Genomic DNA, 19,299 nt, shown 5'->3' on the forward strand with positions numbered 1-19,299 from the left:
CATCAGGCAAGGATTGTAACTATTATCCTAGTAAGGAACATCTGTTGTCATAGCATCTGCAGCAGATGTTATAGAGGGAAGATGAAAGAAAGGAATTTCTTTCCAGCTGCAGGGGAATTAATCATGGTAGCTTGAACTGTAGATTGAATACCTTGCAAGCATTCCAGTCTGGACAGCATTGTCTTAAAATTGGTTTGAAGTTAAATCAATGAGAACACAGCGTAAGGGTGCCACATAGATATGCCTTATATGTGAATTTTGGATTTTCATGCTATGGAATTGTCCTATCACTGGCAAGCAAAATTAGGCCCTAATAGAATAATAGCTACTGTCTCCTCGCTGAGTTTCAGGCCATAGAATTAGCAGTGTCCTTCAGATCCCTGATCCTGGGACAATAACATTGCCTCGCCAGCTTTAACAATGGTAAAATCAGACTCAGAATCTGTGAGTCTGTTTATTCTCTGGAGGCACTCAGAATGCTTAATCTGAAGAATTTATAGATTTAAAAACTAATTCCAAACACAACTTTATTCTAATTTGCTTTCATTGCAATAAAGTTCTTCTGTGATGACTATACAAAAAAAATCTTTTAGTTATTTTTAATATTGAGCCAATGTGTTTATCTTTCCAGGGAAAAGCCATACAATGCCTCTAGGAAAAAGGCAAATGCAATTATTGCAAGTATTTGTATATTATGTGCAAGAAAAACATCCTTTTGAGATTTCAGTTCCATCAGAAATTCTCAATTTTATCTAACAGTAATGTAAGAGCTAGCAATAGATTTTGAATCTTGATTTTAAGTGAGTGGGAAATGGCAAGTATATTTAAAGCTAGATATCATGAAAAGTAAGTGGAAACAAAATCATAGGCAGAAATCCTTAATTATGGAAGATGGATATTTGTAAGTTCACTGTCCTGCTTTCTTCATTAAACAGACTGTCGGGGAAAAAAACAGACTGTCGTTGTCTCTGATCTGCATCTGGACTGTTGAGATAAGCCAAGGAGATAATCATTATATTGTTTCTATGTTTTAGGTTGTTGGGTCCCAAGCCAGAATTCTGTATTCAGATCAAAAAGGCCGTGTAGCTATTGCAGTGGCTATTAACAAAGGCATTGCTGAAGGAAGAATTAAGGTACAGTTCTTCTGTATTTATATTCAACATAACCTGTTAATTTTCTTTGACATGGTAGATTGATTTGGAGATTGAAGAGGTTATATTGAGAGAAAAAGAGTGGATGATAGGACAAGAATGTTTCTTATAAAAATGCAAACCATGTAAAGTCAATGAATTTCCAGCAAAGTAACAAAGACTAATTGTTTGAAATGAGTGTGACTACAATGTAATATTAACCATAGGTTGTAAACATATCCCATGTTGTCAGATTTCGTAATAAATTCTTATCGAAAAACCAAGCTGGCAGGAATAGCCAACACTCAGAAAGATAGGCTTAAGATACAGGAGGATCTGGACAGACCTGAACACTGGGCACTATCTAACAAAATGAAATTCAGTGGTGAAAAAAGTAAGGTTCTACATTTAGGCAAGAAAAACCAAATGTACAGATATAGTATAGGGGGTACCTTGCTCAATAGTAGTATCTGTGAGAGAGATCTCAAGAGTCCTAGTGGACAATCACTTAAATATGAGCCAGCAGTGTGCTGCAGCTGTCAAAAAAGCCAACACAGTGCTAGGCTGCATTAACAGAGGGATAGAATCAAGATCACGTGAAGTATTAATACCACTTTACAATGCCTTGGTAAGGCCACACTTGGAATACTGCATCCAGTTTTGGTCACCACGATGTAAAAAGGATGTTGAGACTCTAGAAAGAGTACAGAGAAGAGCAACAAAGATGATGAGGGGACTGGAGGCTAAAACATATAAGGAATGGCTGCTGGAATTGGGTATGTGTAGTTTAATGAAAAGGGACGCTGAGCTTGTCGATCGGAAGGTCGGCAGTTTGGCGGGTCGAATCCTGAGTGCCGCGTAACAGAGTGAGCGCCTGTTACTCGTCCCAGCTTCTGCCAACCTAGCAGTTCGAAAGCACGTAAAAATGCAAGTAGAAAAATAGGGACCACTACGGTGGGAAGGTAACAGCGTTCCGTGCGCCTTTGGCGTCTAGTCATGCCGGCCACATGACCACGGAGATGTCCTCGGACAAGCGCTGGCTCTTCGGCTTTGAAACGGAGATGAGCACCGGCCCCTAGAGTTGGAAACGACTAGCACGCATGTGCGGGGGAAACTTTACCTTTACTTTAGTTTAATGAAGAGAAGGGTGAGGGGTGACATGATAGCAGTGTTCCAATATCTCAGGGGCTACCACAAAGAAGAGGGAGTCAAGCTATTCTCCAAAGCACCTGAAAGCAGGACAAGAAGCAACGGATGGAAACTAGTCAAGGAGAGAAGCAACCTAGAACTAAGGAGAATCTTCCTGACAGTTAGAACAATTAACCAGTGGAATAACCTGCCTCCAGAGGTGGTGAATGCTCCAACACTGGAAGTTTTTAAGAAAAGACTGGACAGCCATTTGTCCGAAATCGTATAGGGTTTCCTGCCTGAGCAGGGGATTGGGCTAGATGACCTTCAAGGTCCCTTCCAACTTTTTTAATTATTATTATTACCTCAGAGTATTTCCTAATTTAGTGAACAGAGGTCTTGTGTGCTTCCTGATTCTTTCATTACACAGATGAGGTGCAGAGCCCCAAAACCAAATTCAACTTCTCAATCTACATTTTACAGCTTCTGAAACACTGAGATTGTGTCAGAAAATTCAGTGGGAAAACTATCAGTTTTCAGGTGCATGATTTTCCAGCTTTTCTGGTACTAAAAATGCAAATATCAGATTGCTGATTTCCCTATTCAGGAATTTTACCTGTGATAAAACAATTGATCTCTTCATCTAAATGAGCAGAATTATGCCAAGGAGCCCAGCTGATTCCACTCTGTTTTTTTCCTGTAAACCTGTACTTCTTTTTCAGGCACCAGTTGTTCTTAGTCGGGACCACCACGATGTGAGTGGGGCAGACAGTCCTTACCGAGAGACCTCAAATATCTATGATGGTTCTGCATTTTGTGCAGGTTAGCTGAATAGATTATAAGTATTTCTAGTAAAAATAATTTCTTTAAGATGAACAACTACATTTCATGCCTATAACTGGTTCGACCTTTTGATGTAAAGATTTTATTTTCCATAATGGTTGCTTGTAACTCAAACTCCCCCAAAACTGCAACACCTTGGAGACTAAGCCTGCTGTTAGTTCACAGCAGGCTCCTTAGTCAGATGCAAGAAGTAAACAGAAAAGGTTTTTGGTTAAAGGTTAAACATGATCAGGGAGAAATAGCAGCTTGCAAGATGAGTGCAAAAAAGAGTTAAGTGGGTAAAAGGGGGAGGAGAAATCTGTATTTGAGCTTAGGCTAAATAGGATGTTTTAATTCTAAATGACTTAATTCAAATAAATGCAAGAGATATTTGGGGGAGGCAAAAGGTCTCATGGACTCATTTTTGTTTGTATCAGTGGATATGGAAGATTTATTTATTTTCTAGGTTTGCATCTCCGGAGCTTCTCAGTGTCCTGTTTTCTCAGAGTAGAAATCCTCTAGACTTTGGGTTTTTTAAAATAAGGCAAGAGAAACAGTAATACCTAAATACAGCTCGTGAAGTGCTGAAACAAAACTTTTGCTCCAGTTCTTGAAAGAAAAATCTTTCTTCTCCTTTACATTGAATGCTGTTGCCATGTCTTTCTTTTTCTTCCCTAACAGATATGGCTGTTCAGAATTTTGTAGGAGATGCATTTAGAGGAGCAACCTGGGTTGCCTTACACAATGGTGGTGGTGTTGGCTGGTAAGGAGATTTTCCCTCCAAAGGGAAAAAAGATGAGCAATGGGCAGATGGAAAGATATATGGTGCTGCAGCTATTCATTGTAGCAAAATAAGGTTTTACTGAGGAAATCTGATATGGTTTACTTCCCTAAATGTGTTCTCCAGCAATATTGAATTTTATCTCCCATCAACCCCAAACAATAGGAGAAAGTAGGTTACTTCATGAAATATGTCTCTTTTCCCAGTTCTGGCAGTACTTGGTGATTTGGTGTTTTTTTTTTAATTTGGTGTTATTTTTACGGAAAAACTGATGATTACATTTTTCTTACTTTCTTTTATTTAGCAAATTTAACTTCGATCTTCACTATTTATTTAGGAAACTCAAATATTCTCTTCAGCATACTGGCTTTAGAGTGGAAAGACAAACTAGAATATAAAAAAAAATACTTGTAAATACTGCACAATTGTTCAACCTGAAAAATATACTTGTTCTGGGCCTTAAATCACCTCAGCTTAATATGTTTACTTGTGAATTGATAGAAGAATCTATATTTAACCGAGGGCTTCTTTCATTACTGGTTATGTTTCAGCTATATCCAATCTTTCAGAATGATATGTGAAAGGACCATTTTTAAAACAATCAAGTTCACTTAATTAGTAGAATTCCCATCTACCAATATGGGTGTCTGGACAATATACAGTGGATACCTCCTTCCCTCCCCCCCTTGTCTTTTCTCCATATGTCACTTTAACTATCTCCTAAGTGTTTACATTTTTTTCATTTAATCATTTTCTAATATCCCACATGTTTGTTAGGCAGTGACCATAGCACTCTTGGAAAACTCAATTTATGAAGCAAAAAACAGGTTTCCTTAAGGTGTGTAGGTATATTAATTCTTTATTCTCGCATCAGCCTTCAAAGTGCCCTTGAAGGAGTTCTGCATTTAGACTTCCATCAAACAGCATTTACATCTGTGACCTTTGGGCTTCAATATAACATCCCCATATGCTAAAGGCAGCAGGATTTGCTGACATAAAACAGGTCAGGTGTGCAGCCATCTTTTTTTTCCGCTTCTGCCCCTAATTGTTTTTAGTGTGCTTTTTAAAGAACAGCAGAGGAAGAACTTGTTCAAACTCTTGATAATTCTCAGCTCCTCACATCTGTCACTTAGCAGCAGTGGTCTCTCCAGGGGACTTCCAAGTAGAAATTTGAGGCCCTACTAAGTGGGTTAAGCATTAAGCCTCCGAAGATGAGAAGAGCAGCCTATTGTGTTTTGAAGGACATAATAAATAATAATAAAAATCATTAAAAACACATCTGCTTCCTCCCTAACAAGTCCATGAAGCTCAAGGACTAAAAGGACTTGGCTGGATTATGCTTTAAGGCAGGGATGGACAATTTGTAAAAGCTACAACTCAGTCCTCTGCCTTGCTGCAACTGCAGGAGACTTTTGAATGCCATGTGGATGTCACCAGTAGTGACAGGGCCAAACTAATGTGGGCTTTGTTTGTAGGCTTAACAAGATTTAAAATTAGAATTGAGAGGAATGAGAAAGTAGCAAACATTCCCATTCCTACTCTTAAAAATCATGCAGCAGCCACAAAGAATGTTTGCCAAACTCTGATGGTACAATTTTGTCTAACTCTTTTGTAATTTCTTTAGAGCAGTTGTGGGGGAATAGGAATGGTTTATTTCCCAGTAGTTTTCTGTTTTCATTCCAGGCTTTATGTTTGAAGGGAACAAAAGTTGGAAATATTCTACCTCTGGTAACTGGGCAGTCCATTGTTCAATTTCAATGAGATGATGCTTGGGACCATAAGTGCTTGGGACCATTTTTGCAGTTCATGGCACATGAGTTGCTTGTCCTTACTATAGGGGACAGACGTGTTAAGCTACTTCCACAGGATCTTCAATTTCTTGGACTATTTTGATTCCAGGATCCAATCTGGGTCAGTCACAGGGACTAGCGCTTTTGTCTTCTGAGCTTTCAGGACTCGTTGCTGGAGCCCATCTACAGGGAATGTCTCTCTAGCAGAGTGTGTGCTGTTCACTTACAACAGGCACCATAAATACCACACACAGAACAGCACACACTCTGCTAGAGAGAAGTTCCCTGAAGATGGGCTCCAACACGAGTCCCGAAAGCTGGGAAGTCAAAAACCTCTGGTCCCGGTGACTGACCCAGATCGGATCCCACAACATTATCCTGGGACATATATATTTGCCTTCCTTCGTATTTTGATTCCACAGAAAGCTGACCTCTTGGGATAAAAGGGAATTTTATGACAATGTAATAAGATGTCTTTAGGGAGACACTGTTATACACGGTGACAAATCTTTGACTATTTGGCTCAGTATTTGTTACATTAGCTTTCCTCATTAGCTTTTCCTGGGTGGTGGTTCTGGCAGGAGACAAACACACTAATAGGGTCAAAAGTAGCCATTTATGTTGTTCAAAATCCTTACCCACTTTGTCTATAAGGCACCTTTCTGTCTCTTGCCTTATGCCAGAAAAGGTCTGGCAAGGTTTCATCTCATCAAAAGTTTCTTCCCTGGGCCAAAAAGGAAGCCAGCAAGGAATTCTGTAACAGAAATGCTTGCTTTTTCAGTGGCCTTTTCTCCCCAACATCTTTTATGATTAGGTGGCCGATACGGGTGAATCACACGAGGTTTCAACCTTCCCATATTAGCGTTGACTAGGTAGTCTTCACTTACTTCCAGAGCCTAAGACTGGCTCTGCCTTGGGCTAAATATAGCTGATTTTTGGTGTTTTATGCTGTGCACTTAAATGTGCAAGGACAACACTTCATTGTTTTGTGATTGAAAGATGTAAATTAGTAAGTATACTATAGCGTATTTGGGCTGTGAAAACCAGACAATCACTATACTGCAGCAAATGTGTTTGCAGCTATCCTGGATTATTGCAGCCCAGGTATGCTCTAATTATTCTGGGAGCTCTAAACCTAAGGGTGGACAAAGTAAGGCTTTTAAACTTCATCAGCCCCCATTTGTGTATGCATGCCCTTATGCTGTCTCTGAACAATTGCCCAAAATTGGGAGTGTGCTTAAAGGCAAGAAACCCACAAAAGCCAAACATATATTATTCCAAATTGTTTCATCTAAGCATCCTACCCCAAAAAGTTGCCTAAAAATCAAGAAACATTATAAAAAAAATTCCTCTAGCTTTTGCCCATATGCATGACAAGGACCCCTCTGTTTTGCACTACCTTTTGAGAAATTTGTTTCCTTCACTATCTCTATTTTATTTATGTTTTAAAATGCACTTTCTCCTGATATTGCAGAAGCAAGAGAGGTTATTTCAACTGACGTGACTTGCAAAAGCTAATTTAACATCATCACAACGGAATTTCAAACTGCCGTGCAGTAAACTTAAATGAGTTTGTCTTAAATTGTGTGGACTTTAAGACAACAGCTACTTAATCTCAGACATGTTGGCATTTTCGTTATTTGTCTGAACAAGTACATTTTAGATGGGCCAATCCTCGGGGGAACTGCAGTAGGCAGGCTCAAAAACCCTTGGCAGTAACACTAGGATAACAATTGATCTTGTAGAGTAAGTTGTATATATGGTAAAACTAATACTGTAATAATAATAATGATGATGATTGCCTCCTTCCCTGATATTAAGATTCTCATATCTTCTCATGTACCTTAAGAAATTTTCAACAATGCAGTTATCTAATTTTAGAATGGAAAGCCTCCTTAAAGGTCAACATCTATGTGTTTTGTTGCCCACCCAGAAGGAGACAGGAGGGGGTGAGGGAAGCAGAGGAATAAATCCAGTTAGACTCCTACTCTGTGGGAGAAACTTGCAATACTAACATTCCCGACAGATGACTCAATAGCACACTTACAGTAATTATACCTAATTTCTCTGGCACATGTAGTAGTTATGCTTTTCTAGAACAATAATTCTACTTTTCCACAGATTTGGGGTAATTTAAAAATGAATAGCCTGTAATGGATCTAGAGGCCTACAGACTAGCTGGTGACTTAAGTAGTCCGCAATAACTATTTCATAAAGGGCCAATTTGGTCTAGTTATTAAGGCACCTGGCTAGAAACCAGGAGACTGGGAGTTCTAGTTTTGCCTTAGCTGTGAAAGCTGGCTGGTTGACTTTGGGCCAGCCACTCTCTCACAGCCCAAACCACTTCACAGGGTTGTGGTTGTTGTGGGGAAAACAGGAGGAAGGAGGTGTCTTGGATATGTTCACTACCTTGAGTTGTTTGTAAAAGCAATAAAGGAAGGATACAAATATATAAATGCACAAATAAAAATAACTAAAATCACTAATTCTTCCAATGAGAATTGGGATGTGGGATTCAGGAGAAGAATGAATTAGAAGTTTATTGGTTCCCAGGCAAGCCTGGCCAGCAATCCTCAGAAAAGCAAGGAGGTTAAGAAATATATTTTGTTTGACTGCCCTAAAATGTAGACCCTCTGCCCAATCTCCCTGGGAACTACATCCAGTAATGTAAATTTGGCAGGAAAAATATGGAGTGGCTATGCCAGGTTATGTGTCTTTTTTCCCCTAGTATTGTTTTAACTCAGTTCTCTAGCCTTATTTTTGTTTTTCTATTTATTCATTTATTTTTATTCATATTTTTAAACCACCCATCTCCCTCACTGAGGCACTCTTGTTCCCATTCTCTGTCCTTCCTTCTGTTTGCTTATGCTAGTTTCAGTATGCAGATCTTAGTCTTAAGCACCTTCATTCTGGTCTCCTGTTTTCTCACGTCTTTTTTTTGCCGTCCTTATTAAAACAAAAATTCTTTATTCTTTCTTACTTTAGTGCTGGGATTTCTATCATGGTGCATTCCCCTACCACTTAAGCCTTAATAGCCCTGTTAAGGATGGAAATTGGAGCCATTCATTGAAAACGTCACTCCTGGTGAAAAGGATGGCAGATTCCCAGGCTAGAATTCAGCCAGCTGACAGATTTTGAATTGGACGCAACTTTCCACACACTTAACATCTCCTCCCTAGATAATATCTTTTTGTGTACAATAATGGAACCACTTTAAACAGTTGATTGCCCTCTGTCAACACACAGTGCAAATTTTTCTATATATCTACAGCAGTTAATTAGAGCAGCTCTTTCTTCCACTTTACTCACAATTTAATAAATTGTTTGCTTTGTGCTTTTCAATCTTGGAGTTAAATTACTGTTGTTTGTTGGCATACAGATAGTCCTCACCACTATAATTAGCCCAGAATTATGGTCATAAATCATTGTAGTTGTAAGCTGAGGCATCATGTGACTGGACCAGATTTATTTATTTATTTTTACATTTTTCACAATGGTCATTAAGCAAACATGGCAATTGTTAAGCAAACCAATTTTCCTCAATGGGCAATTTTTACTAAAAACTAGAGGCAAACAACAAAAACTAGCAAAAATGTTACAAATCTTGACAAATTGATAAACTGAATGGCTAAAACTCACCAACTGACTGCAGGATGCTGCAAACAGCCATAAAGGTGAGCTGGTTGCCAAGTGCCCCAAATGTAATCACATGACTACAGGGGTGTATGTTTCTTCCTTTCTTCCATCTCCCTGGTGATTGTTGAGATCAGAATGAGTTAACGTTTCTCCTTTTCCTTCACTCTCCATGTGTGAATGCTCTTTTTTAGTTGGAGTTAACAAATTGGCTACAGTGTCATAACTGTCTGTTTCCAAGAGCCAGTAGAGATGTACATCATCCATCCTGACCTGCATACAAGGTTCCTGCTTATTTTAAGGATAGATTTAGTTGATTATTAATTCCAAAAGATCCATTGGGTACAAAAAGAATTGTAGGGAGTTCCAAAGATTGTAGCACACATCTTAAGTTACTGTCTAAAATTGCTGGAAAACTCCTGACCAGGCAGCAAAGAGGAGTCAAGCGGGGAACTAGTCTTGAGTCCTTAGGCAGCTACAAGAAGCATACATTTGACCTTCGCCTCCCCCCCCCATACACACACAACAAGTTCCACGAAACCTTTTCTAGTTGTTCCCAAGGGAAGGCAAGCAATCTGGTGAGATTATTGTAATATAGGTAGAACATAATTGCTGAGTTGGATCTTTCACAAATGGATCCATTTGCTCTCGCCTGACGGAAACCCTAGCACAGACATGTCAAACACAAGGCCCGGGGGCCGGATCCAACCCGCGAAGTGGTTTCATGTGGCCCGCGAAGCCATCCTGGAAACAGTGAGGGAATGGCCCCCACTGCCTTGGCCCTGGCCCAGAGACCCTCCTTCTGCCAGAGACCCTCAGATCTGTCCCACTCCTGCCCAGGCCCCCATAGGCACCCTTGATGCGAACAATGTAGAGCTGGCCATGCCCACCCAGTAGGCCATACGCACTCTAGCCACGCCCACCCAGTAGGCCACGCCCACCCTGGCCATACCCACCCGGCCCCCCAAGGGCAGCCGCAATGCTGATGCGGCCCTCAATGAAATTGAGTTTGACACCCCTGCCCTAGCATATTTCCATACTGAACACCAAATACACAAACTGCATTTTATATTTGTTAAATGTCAGCTTCCTGACAAGGACCCTCAGACTTGGCTCTCGAGCATGCCATAAATTAATGTAACTGTCCTCAGATGTAGGCTTGCCCACTTAGTAGATTCTTCAGCCATTCAGTTTATCAAGAATCCTACATAGATTTGATAAATGGGCAAATCCTCAAATCTCTGGGAAATATACAGTTGATTTAGTAGCAAGGTAAACAAGAGATCTGCCTGGATAATTATAACATTGGGCAAAAAAGCAGGTCCTTGGTACCACATGGCTCTGACAATGGGTATTCATGCAGCTGGTGCCAAGGTCAGCTGGACTCTCCCTGAGAGGGGACACATTTGTTGATGTGCTGGTTCTGGCCTAGTTCCTGTAGCCATCAGGTTCTGATACTGGATATAGGCATTGGCTAACTGATTGATGATCAGCACGAGTTTATGAAGGTGGAATCAGTAGCTGTTATTTTAAACTTTGAATTGCATGGAGGGGCTTTCCTCCCATTGAGGTGGGAAAAGATGTGAGGGCATTCCAGTTGTCAGGCTCCCTGAACTGAACTCAGCAAAAGCTTCTCGGTCCGATGAGAAACAATGGTTGGAAACTGATCAAAGAGAGAAGCAACCTGGAACTAAGGAGAAACTTCCTGACAGTGAGGACACTCAACCAGTAAAACAGCTTACCCCCAGAAATTGTGGGCGCTCCATCACTGGAGATTTTTAAGACGAGACTAGACATTCTCCTGTCTGAGATGGTATAGGTTTTCCTGCTTGAGTGGGGGGCTGGTCTAGAAGACCTCCAAAGTCACTTCCAGCTTCTGTTCTGTTCTATTCTATTCTATTCTATTCTATTCTATTCTATTCTATTCTATTCTATTCTATTCTATTCTATTCTATTCTATTCTATTCTATTAATTGCACATTACAGGAACTTACTTTGCTTGATGATTGTTGTATGTCAGTTTGAAGTCAAGACTTTCTTATGCCTGTAGTGGTGAAGTCTAGTGTTTCTTTTCCCCGCCTTTCCCAGTTTAAGGGATATTTCACAATGGACTTTTCAATCTTGGAACTAGAAGAGTGTTGGTGGTTGACGTAATTAACATTTCTTCTATGAGAGATTGTAGCTCCCAATCTAACTCCTGGGGAGGGGGGAGGAACACTCCTGTTCTGCCCAAATCAGCTTCCAGGTGAAGGAGGTACCTTTCCATTTATTGATAATGTAACTAGCTGTCTGGGTAGAACAATTTTACCCATGTAATATCCACACCAGAACTCGCCCCCTTCTGAGTATCTTTCTTATTAACTCCACAAAAATGAAGAGCTGTTTTGTTATTTTGTTATTGAAGGGGGGAAGTGATCAATGGAGGATTTGGTCTTGTCCTGGATGGTTCAGCAAGTGCCGAAGAGCGTGCAAAGATGATGTTGAACTGGGATGTTTCTAATGGGGTAAGTAAAAATAGATCTTTCAATTTGAAATTATTGTACTTTTTAAAAGAAATGTAAACAAACAGATTTTGTTAAGTGACTTAGTAAATATATATATCAACGATATTTGGGTATATTTGCTATGTATATTCTAATATACAGTAATTGCATAAATTTGATGGGATCTTCAACACTTTTTTACTATCTGCATTGGGTAATTACAGAATGAGGAACAAACTTTTCAGGGCAAAATCAGTATTACTTTCCTTTTTATGTTAAAGGAAGATGACATAGAATTTAAGATGATTCCAGTCACCCCTTCTCTGAGGAAAATACATATACAAATATACCCAATTCTTCTGCAATGTTCAACTTCTCCATCTTGTCATCTTAGGGAGTTAGTTTATTTCCAGATAAAATATATATTTAATTGCAAATGCTTTCATATTTATATTATACAAGCTCATGGCATTATAAAGTCTGGCTTATTCCATTTACTGAAAGTTTATAACTTTCAAATTGCTTTTTCTGAACTAGCAATGCTTGGAATGTCATCCAAGGGGCACAAATGCCACTGTCTCACAATTCATGCATTCACACACTGTGCTATCTGAACAGCTTGTGTTGTCATCATATTTCAAGAACAGGTAAAAGAGTAAAGCATTTTATTGCTGTGATTTTTGACAGTAGTTACATTAATCACCAAAATGGCACCAGCTTAGTTTCATCTTATCAATTATGAGTTCTCTGGATTCAATTCGATCAAGCTGGCTCTGCTCCCATATTCCATTACAGTGGTCTTGATTTGAATTCCAAATAGCCTCCAGAAACCAAGAGTGGTGTGTTAACTAAGCAGTTAATTGATAGCAGCAACAATGGCAGCTCACTATTTTGAAGAAGAATTTCCATTTGAATTAATCAAAACAGCTGACTTTGCACAGTTAATGTAATGGCTAACAGTTAATAAGAGCATTTCAGAGGGAACAGATTTGTCAACTTGCCACTAGGGCCTCATTGGTCCCAACTTAAGGCAAACATGAATTGTTTTTGGTGCTTGCCATTCATCTGTTTCTTCACTGTCAACTGGCTAGTTGTTTATTATTATTGTATTTATATACACTTCCTGACAGTTAGAACAATTAACCAGTGGAACAACCTGCCTCCAGAGGTGGTGAATGCTCCAACACTGGAGGTTTTTAAGAAGAGACTGGACTGAAATGATATAGGGTTTCCTGCCTGAGCAGGGGGTTGGACTAGATGACCTCCAAGGTCCCTTCCAATGTTGTTATTATTATTATTATTATTATTATTATTATTATTATTATTATTATTATTATTATTATTATTATTATTTCCCTTCTTTATTTTGTACAACTCGTGAGGCATCCAATGTTCCTGCCAGTGAGATGGGTTCAACTGAGAGCGTAGTCACCCAATAAATTTACAGGCCTAAGGGAAGACTCATTTCTAATCCAGCACCAATTTGATTCTCTTGGTAGTCATAAACTCATCTGGTTAGAACTACAGTAGTAGCCAAAATTGTGGAAACCTTTTGGGAAAAGTGTGCAGTAGAAATGCCACCTTTGGTTAAGTTTCCACCAATTTTTCTTCTAATTTCTTTATAACTGTAACCTTGTTCACTTAATAATACTATGTTATATTGCTTTCTGGGCAGCCAGTCAACTCTTTGCACCATTACTTTAATTTTATTATGTTTTACAAGCTCACTAAATGAAAGAACACAAAAAAACTCAACCAACTTGATAGCGATCACATAACACACTGACAAATATCCTCCTCTCAGCTTCAAAACATGACATCAATAACTGAATCCTACTGTGATCTGATTGGCTCATTGACAAAACAAGATGACACCTGATTGGCTCTCTAAACACTCATGCTCATTGGCTACAATCAGATGAAGGAAAGCTACCTGATATCAACCTAAGCAAGTTGTGCTTCCTTTTTCTGGTTATTTGGCTATATATAACTTTTCATAGAATACTGTACAGATAATTGAACAAACTTTGTTGCATTACATTCTTGATTAAATTATCTTTCCATTGATATATAATTTTATGGTACTACTCCCCCCAAAACGTGGTGTTACTAGCCATCAAACCTCAAAAATACACTTTTCCCAAAAGGTTTCCACAATTTTGGCCACTACTGTAGATGAGGAAATATAAGTAGCTGGCTATAGCCACAGCTGCTAAGTAGGATGGGCAGTACAGAGCAGGCTGAAGAAAACTGTACTCTGAACATATTTGCCTTCGGCCCACTCAAACCTAGCAGTGCCTCTCAACTAGATTCAGGGTTTGATTACTTCTAGGGCAGTGATGGCGAACCTTTTAGAGACTGAGTGCCCAAACTGCAACCCAAAACCCACTTATGTATCGTTGGGTGCCGGGTGGGCGTGGCCCATTGGGTGTGTGTGGCCAATTGGGTGAGCGTGGCTGAGTGGGACTAAAAAGTTCAATCAATCAATTCCAACTTTGTGAGATCCTTTTTTTCCCCCACGAGAAGTTGAAATTGATTGATTGATTGAACTTTTTTTTTTTTTGCACACAGCGGCGGAGGCCTAAAGCGAAAAGGTTTTATAAAACCCAGCTAAAGGCCTAGGACTGGGGCGATGGCATGTGTGCCCACAGAGATGGCTCTGTGTGCCACCTGTGGCACGGGTGCCATAGGTTCGCCACCATGGTTCTAGGGTATATGTAGACAGGGGGTCTCCAACCTTGGCAACTTTAAGACTTGTGGACAATTCCCAAAATTTCCCTGCCAGCAATGCTGGCTGAGGAATTCTGGGAGTTGAAGTCAACAAGTCTTAAAGTTGCCACAGTTGGAGACCCCTGGTGTAGATAGAGCAAGCTTTGGGGTATTAATACCAACCTCCATTATTTAACTTCCAAACAGTATAGGTACTTAAAGGAGTAATGATTATTTTACTCCAGAAAATTGAACTATTTGTTAAATTTAAAACTAGAGAAGGTTCAGTTATAACCTACTGATGTAGCTAATATACTGCAAGTAATAACCAGAGTTCTCTCAAACTTCATCTTTTTACATCCTTGTTCTGGCATACATGCAGTAATCAGAAGAAATATCATTCTATTCTCCAGAATCATTAATCTTGAATTAAACATATTTTAACTAAGCTTGGTGTTTTTCAACCTTAACAACTTTTAAAATGGCTGAGGAATCTTGGGAGTTGAAGTCCACATATCTTACAATTGCCAAGGTGGAGAAACAGTGACATAGTTCTTTCCAATTTGGCAGCTTCAATATGTACCAGGACTGGAATTCCTAAAATTTTCAAAAGCCACACTAGATGGGAACTGTGTCAATTGGCACACATCAGGAAAAGGCACTAAGGTCAGGGAAAGTTAATTTAGCTGAATAATTCAATATGCATGTTTTTCAAATATTGTCTTCAAGCAATATTTGCTTGAAGACAAGTTTGAAAGTGTTCAAACAATACTTTCCCAGCCATAGGTTTCTATGTTCAGCATTAAATGATTATGTTTCCCATGAAATGCATTCATTACAGTGCACAAGAAATGACACAAATTAAAATAATTCAGTATATTACAGAATATGTTTGGTGTGCTAATGTTCTAATCCAAAGGAAGTAATCTCACAAAACACCTTCCTTATATTATGTCAAGTGCGAATAGTCAAGGCTATGGTCTTCCCAGTTGCATTGTATGGCTGTGAAAGGTGGACCATAAAAAAGGCTGAGCGCCAAAGAATTGAGGCCTTTGAACTATGGTGCTGGAGAAGACTCCTGCGAGTCCCTTGGACTGCAAGGCAATCAAACCAGTCAATCCTAGAGGAGATCAACCCTGACTGCTCTTTAGAAGGCCAGATCCTGAAGTTGAAACTCAAATACTTTGGCCACCTAATGAGAAGGAAGGACTCACTGGAGAGGAGCCTAATGCTGGGAAAGGTTGAGGGCAAGAGAAGAACGGGACGACAGAGAATGAGGTGGCTAGATGGAGTCACTGAAGCAGTAGGCGTGAGCTTAAATGGACTCCAGAAGATGGTAGAGGACAGGAAAGCCTGGAGGAACGTTGTCCATGGGGTCGCGATGGGTCGGACATGACTTTGCAACTAACAACAAGAACAAATAATTTGTCAATCTCTAGAAGATGCTATAAGGGACGCGGTGGCTCAGTGGGTTAGGACGCTGAGCTTGTCGATCTGAAGGTCGGCAGTTTGGCGGGTCGAATCCCGAGTGCCGCGTGACAGAGTGAGCGCCTGTTACTCGTCCCAGCTTCTGCCAACCTAGCAGTTCGAAAGTACGTAAAAATGCAAGTAGAAAAATAGGGACCACTCCGGTGGGAAGGTAACAGCGTTCCGTGCGCCTTTGGCGTCTAGTCATGCCGGCCACATGACCACGGAGACGTCCTCGGACAAGCGCTGGGTCTTCGGCTTTGAAACGGAGATGAGCACCGGCCCCTAGAGTCGGAAACGACTAGCACGCATGTGCGGGGGAACCTTTACCTTTACCTTAGAAGATGCTATGCTGGAACATTTAAATTAGAACTAAAATATTATCTTTTTGTCAGTCAAGGTATTTATTAAACAGTAACACCTTAGATGTTACTGCAAGAATTTCAAGGAATCACTCAATTTAGAAAAAAATGTTAAATGTATTTTTCTTAAAGTAATATATATTTAAATTATTGGGTATCTTATACTTTATATATTGTATCCATTCATTTTTATTTCATAAATGCAGGTTGCTAGACGTTGTTGGTCTGGTAACAACAACGCTTATGAAACCATCTGTCAAGCCATGGACAAAGAGAAGAATCTGAAAGTGACACTTCCACATAAGGTGCTAGATGACAGCATCTTGGAACAAGCTCTGAGTTGTTAATTGTACGATCATTTATTTTGCCTTTTTTGAACCAGGCTTCAATTGTTAATTTTCCTCTTGTTCGACTCCAAAGCTCCCATTTATGATACAATAAAGTAATGGTTGCATTTTTTTTTCTTTCAGGAAAGTAATACTAAAATAAATCAACATTAGTAACATATTTCTGCACATGTTGAACATTAATGCAAACTCTTCAGACACAAATCACCAAGTGATTTCCAAAGTAGGAACTGATTAATCTTGATATGCTCTCTAAAATTAGTGCACAAACCCATTGTTATTTGATTAGAAATCCAAGCAGAAAAGGCAACAGGTGAGCAACACTTTTTCTACTGCTTGTTGCAACTTGGTTTCTTTTTAAGATTTGTGGTCGAAACTCAGCATTATTGTATTTAGCTGACAACCCCTCTCCTGCATTCAACTTCAGAGCAAAATCTGACTCCAGCTGAGCAACGTTCAAAATGCATTTTGAAAAGCCTTGATTTCGATACAGTGTTTTTTTGGCTGATTTATACAGAGACTAAGGATTTACAATACATTTGTGTTACCTCCAGTGGTGGGATTCAGATACGTAAACAACTGGTTCTCTGTGTGGTTGCTGCTTCTGCAAGTCCATTCTGGGCCTGGGCAACAAAAAACTAGCTACCGGTTCTGCTGAACTGGTGCGAACTGGCTGAATCCCACAATTCAGTCTGTTGATTTCTTGTTATTATCTGGGTGAGGAACAGCTATCACATGGTCCGACCTTTATTCAGGTTTCAGCTCTTTGCCCATTTTACAGTGTGGAAACTGTCCCAACCAAATTGTATGTTCACCTCTAAAAGTTATAGTTGGCTCTTAACCTTGTCCCAAGTCATATAAAACAATCTTAAAAAAAGATCTCATTCTTTCTTATGAGCCGGGCCAAGTATTAAGATCATTGGGAGAGGCTTTTTTCATGATCTGACCACCATCAAAGGTACGGTATATCTGAAAGAAACACGAGAAGGAGCCTTTTCAATGGCCGTTTACAGGCTTCAGAATTATCTGCTAAGGAAGATCAGGATTGATTTCGGTTCTTTATCCTTCTTCAGTAGGGTCCCCCGGCCCCCCCCTCATATAAGCATTTTCCAAATAAGCTTCATTAGCTTATTTTGCAAACAGATACAAGGTAATATAGCACCACCTACTGTTTGAATCATATAAGAAAAATTAGAGTACTACCGTACATTATAATTAATAATGTGAGAGAGGCAGTTTGGTATACAGGTATACAGCCTGCCCATTACAGTTGAAAGTTTGAACATTAAATGAACTGCGTCACTTAACTCCCCATCCTTGCTCTCCCCAAGGATGCTAGATAGCACATAGTGGGAAGGGAAAATGGCTGTATTTGCCATTTAGGCTTGGTTCCCAAAGATTTGAGCCTCTTTTGAGGTCACAGAGCCACCAGAATAAGGGGGGAAATAGGTGGCAAGGAGCTGTAGGGTCTCTGTGAGGGTGAATGACCCTAAGTGTGCTGTAGCGGTCTTAACTTTGAAGCCAAGTGGTAAATACTTTTTGGGTAGGTTTGTTGTAACTTCAAATGGTCACTAAGTGACAGTCATAAATTGAGGACTATCATAATGGTTAAGTCATCAGGTTAAAAACTGCAATTTGTAGTCCTGTCTTAGGCACCAAGTCTGTTGGGTGACCTTGGGCAGTCACTCTCTCTTAGGAAAGAGGCAAGTGGCAAACAATTTCTGGAAAAAAAAACTTGCCAAGAAAAGGACAAGTGATTAGTCTGGGGAACCAGGAGTCAAAAACTGATTCAAAGGGACAAAAACAAATTAATTCAGTGAACTATTCAGCAATGATCATCTAGTAAATTTTGGGAATATAAAGATCAAATTGAGAAAGTTATGTACTTAATGGTGCTAAAAATTAAGATTTTAATTTCAAATATTTTTATTTCAAGATACAAAATAATGCTGGAGCTTATGTAGTCAAACCAACATGAGACACTCATTCAAGATTTATACAAAAGCAAAAAACCATGAATAGAAAATGGGGGGAAAGCCTTTCCAAAGGACTGAATGAAGACTGACCAGGCTTAGTGAAAATCTGACCCAAAGACTTGTTTTACTTTATGTTAAAGCCAAACCAACCACCTTATGGCTTATCATATTACATACAGTAAAATACATGCTATAGTATTTAGTTGCCAATCATGTTGCATATGTTAGAATACCTTTTTAACCACTGAAATAACGGGTTGAAATCCATAATTAAACAATTATGGTTTACTAATTCTTATATTTTTAAAACTAAATCTCAGCTATAGTATTGCCTGGCTAATTCTAGGCCAACTTTTCTCTTTCTAAATGGGTGGGATTTCAAGTCATCATGGTCAAAGTTGAGAATTAAAATCCAAGAGATTTGGAGGGCATCAAATGTTGGAATGGTGCTATAGGGAATCTAAGAAAGCAGCAAGATAAAAACTGTAACAAACATCATTTACCAAATTAATAAAGTTTAGATGAATCCTGACGAGAGTAGTGTTAGGCTTCAGGATTTGATGACTGTGGTGTAGATAGCAGATTTCCTGATGTTTCACCAGCAACTATAACCAGTGCTTTTTTTGTAAAAGAAAATGGTGCCGGAACTCACACGTCATACAACCTGCCTT

At 39.4% G+C, this 19,299-nt stretch overlaps 1 protein-coding gene across 1 annotated transcript in view; it reads left to right on the plus strand.

Moving 5' to 3' along the window:
- The window catches only part of UROC1 (urocanate hydratase 1), a gene marked incomplete at its 5' end in the record, with an annotated part of 48,763 nt that extends 32,070 nt beyond the window's left edge, over positions 1 to 16,693 (plus strand). Inside the window, 5 exons of the mRNA XM_083353839.1 lie at positions 1,035 to 1,133; positions 2,981 to 3,080; positions 3,762 to 3,843; positions 11,689 to 11,788; positions 16,512 to 16,693. Of these exons, the coding sequence (XP_083209965.1) occupies positions 1,035 to 1,133; positions 2,981 to 3,080; positions 3,762 to 3,843; positions 11,689 to 11,788; positions 16,512 to 16,652 (522 nt within the window). The 3' untranslated portion in view covers positions 16,653 to 16,693. The remainder of the gene's footprint in view (positions 1 to 1,034; positions 1,134 to 2,980; positions 3,081 to 3,761; positions 3,844 to 11,688; positions 11,789 to 16,511) is intronic.
- Between the last annotated feature and the right edge of the window lie 2,606 nt (positions 16,694 to 19,299).

Source organism: Vipera ursinii (genome assembly GCF_947247035.1).
Source record: "Vipera ursinii genome assembly, chromosome: 2".
NCBI lineage: Eukaryota > Metazoa > Chordata > Lepidosauria > Squamata > Viperidae > Vipera > Vipera ursinii.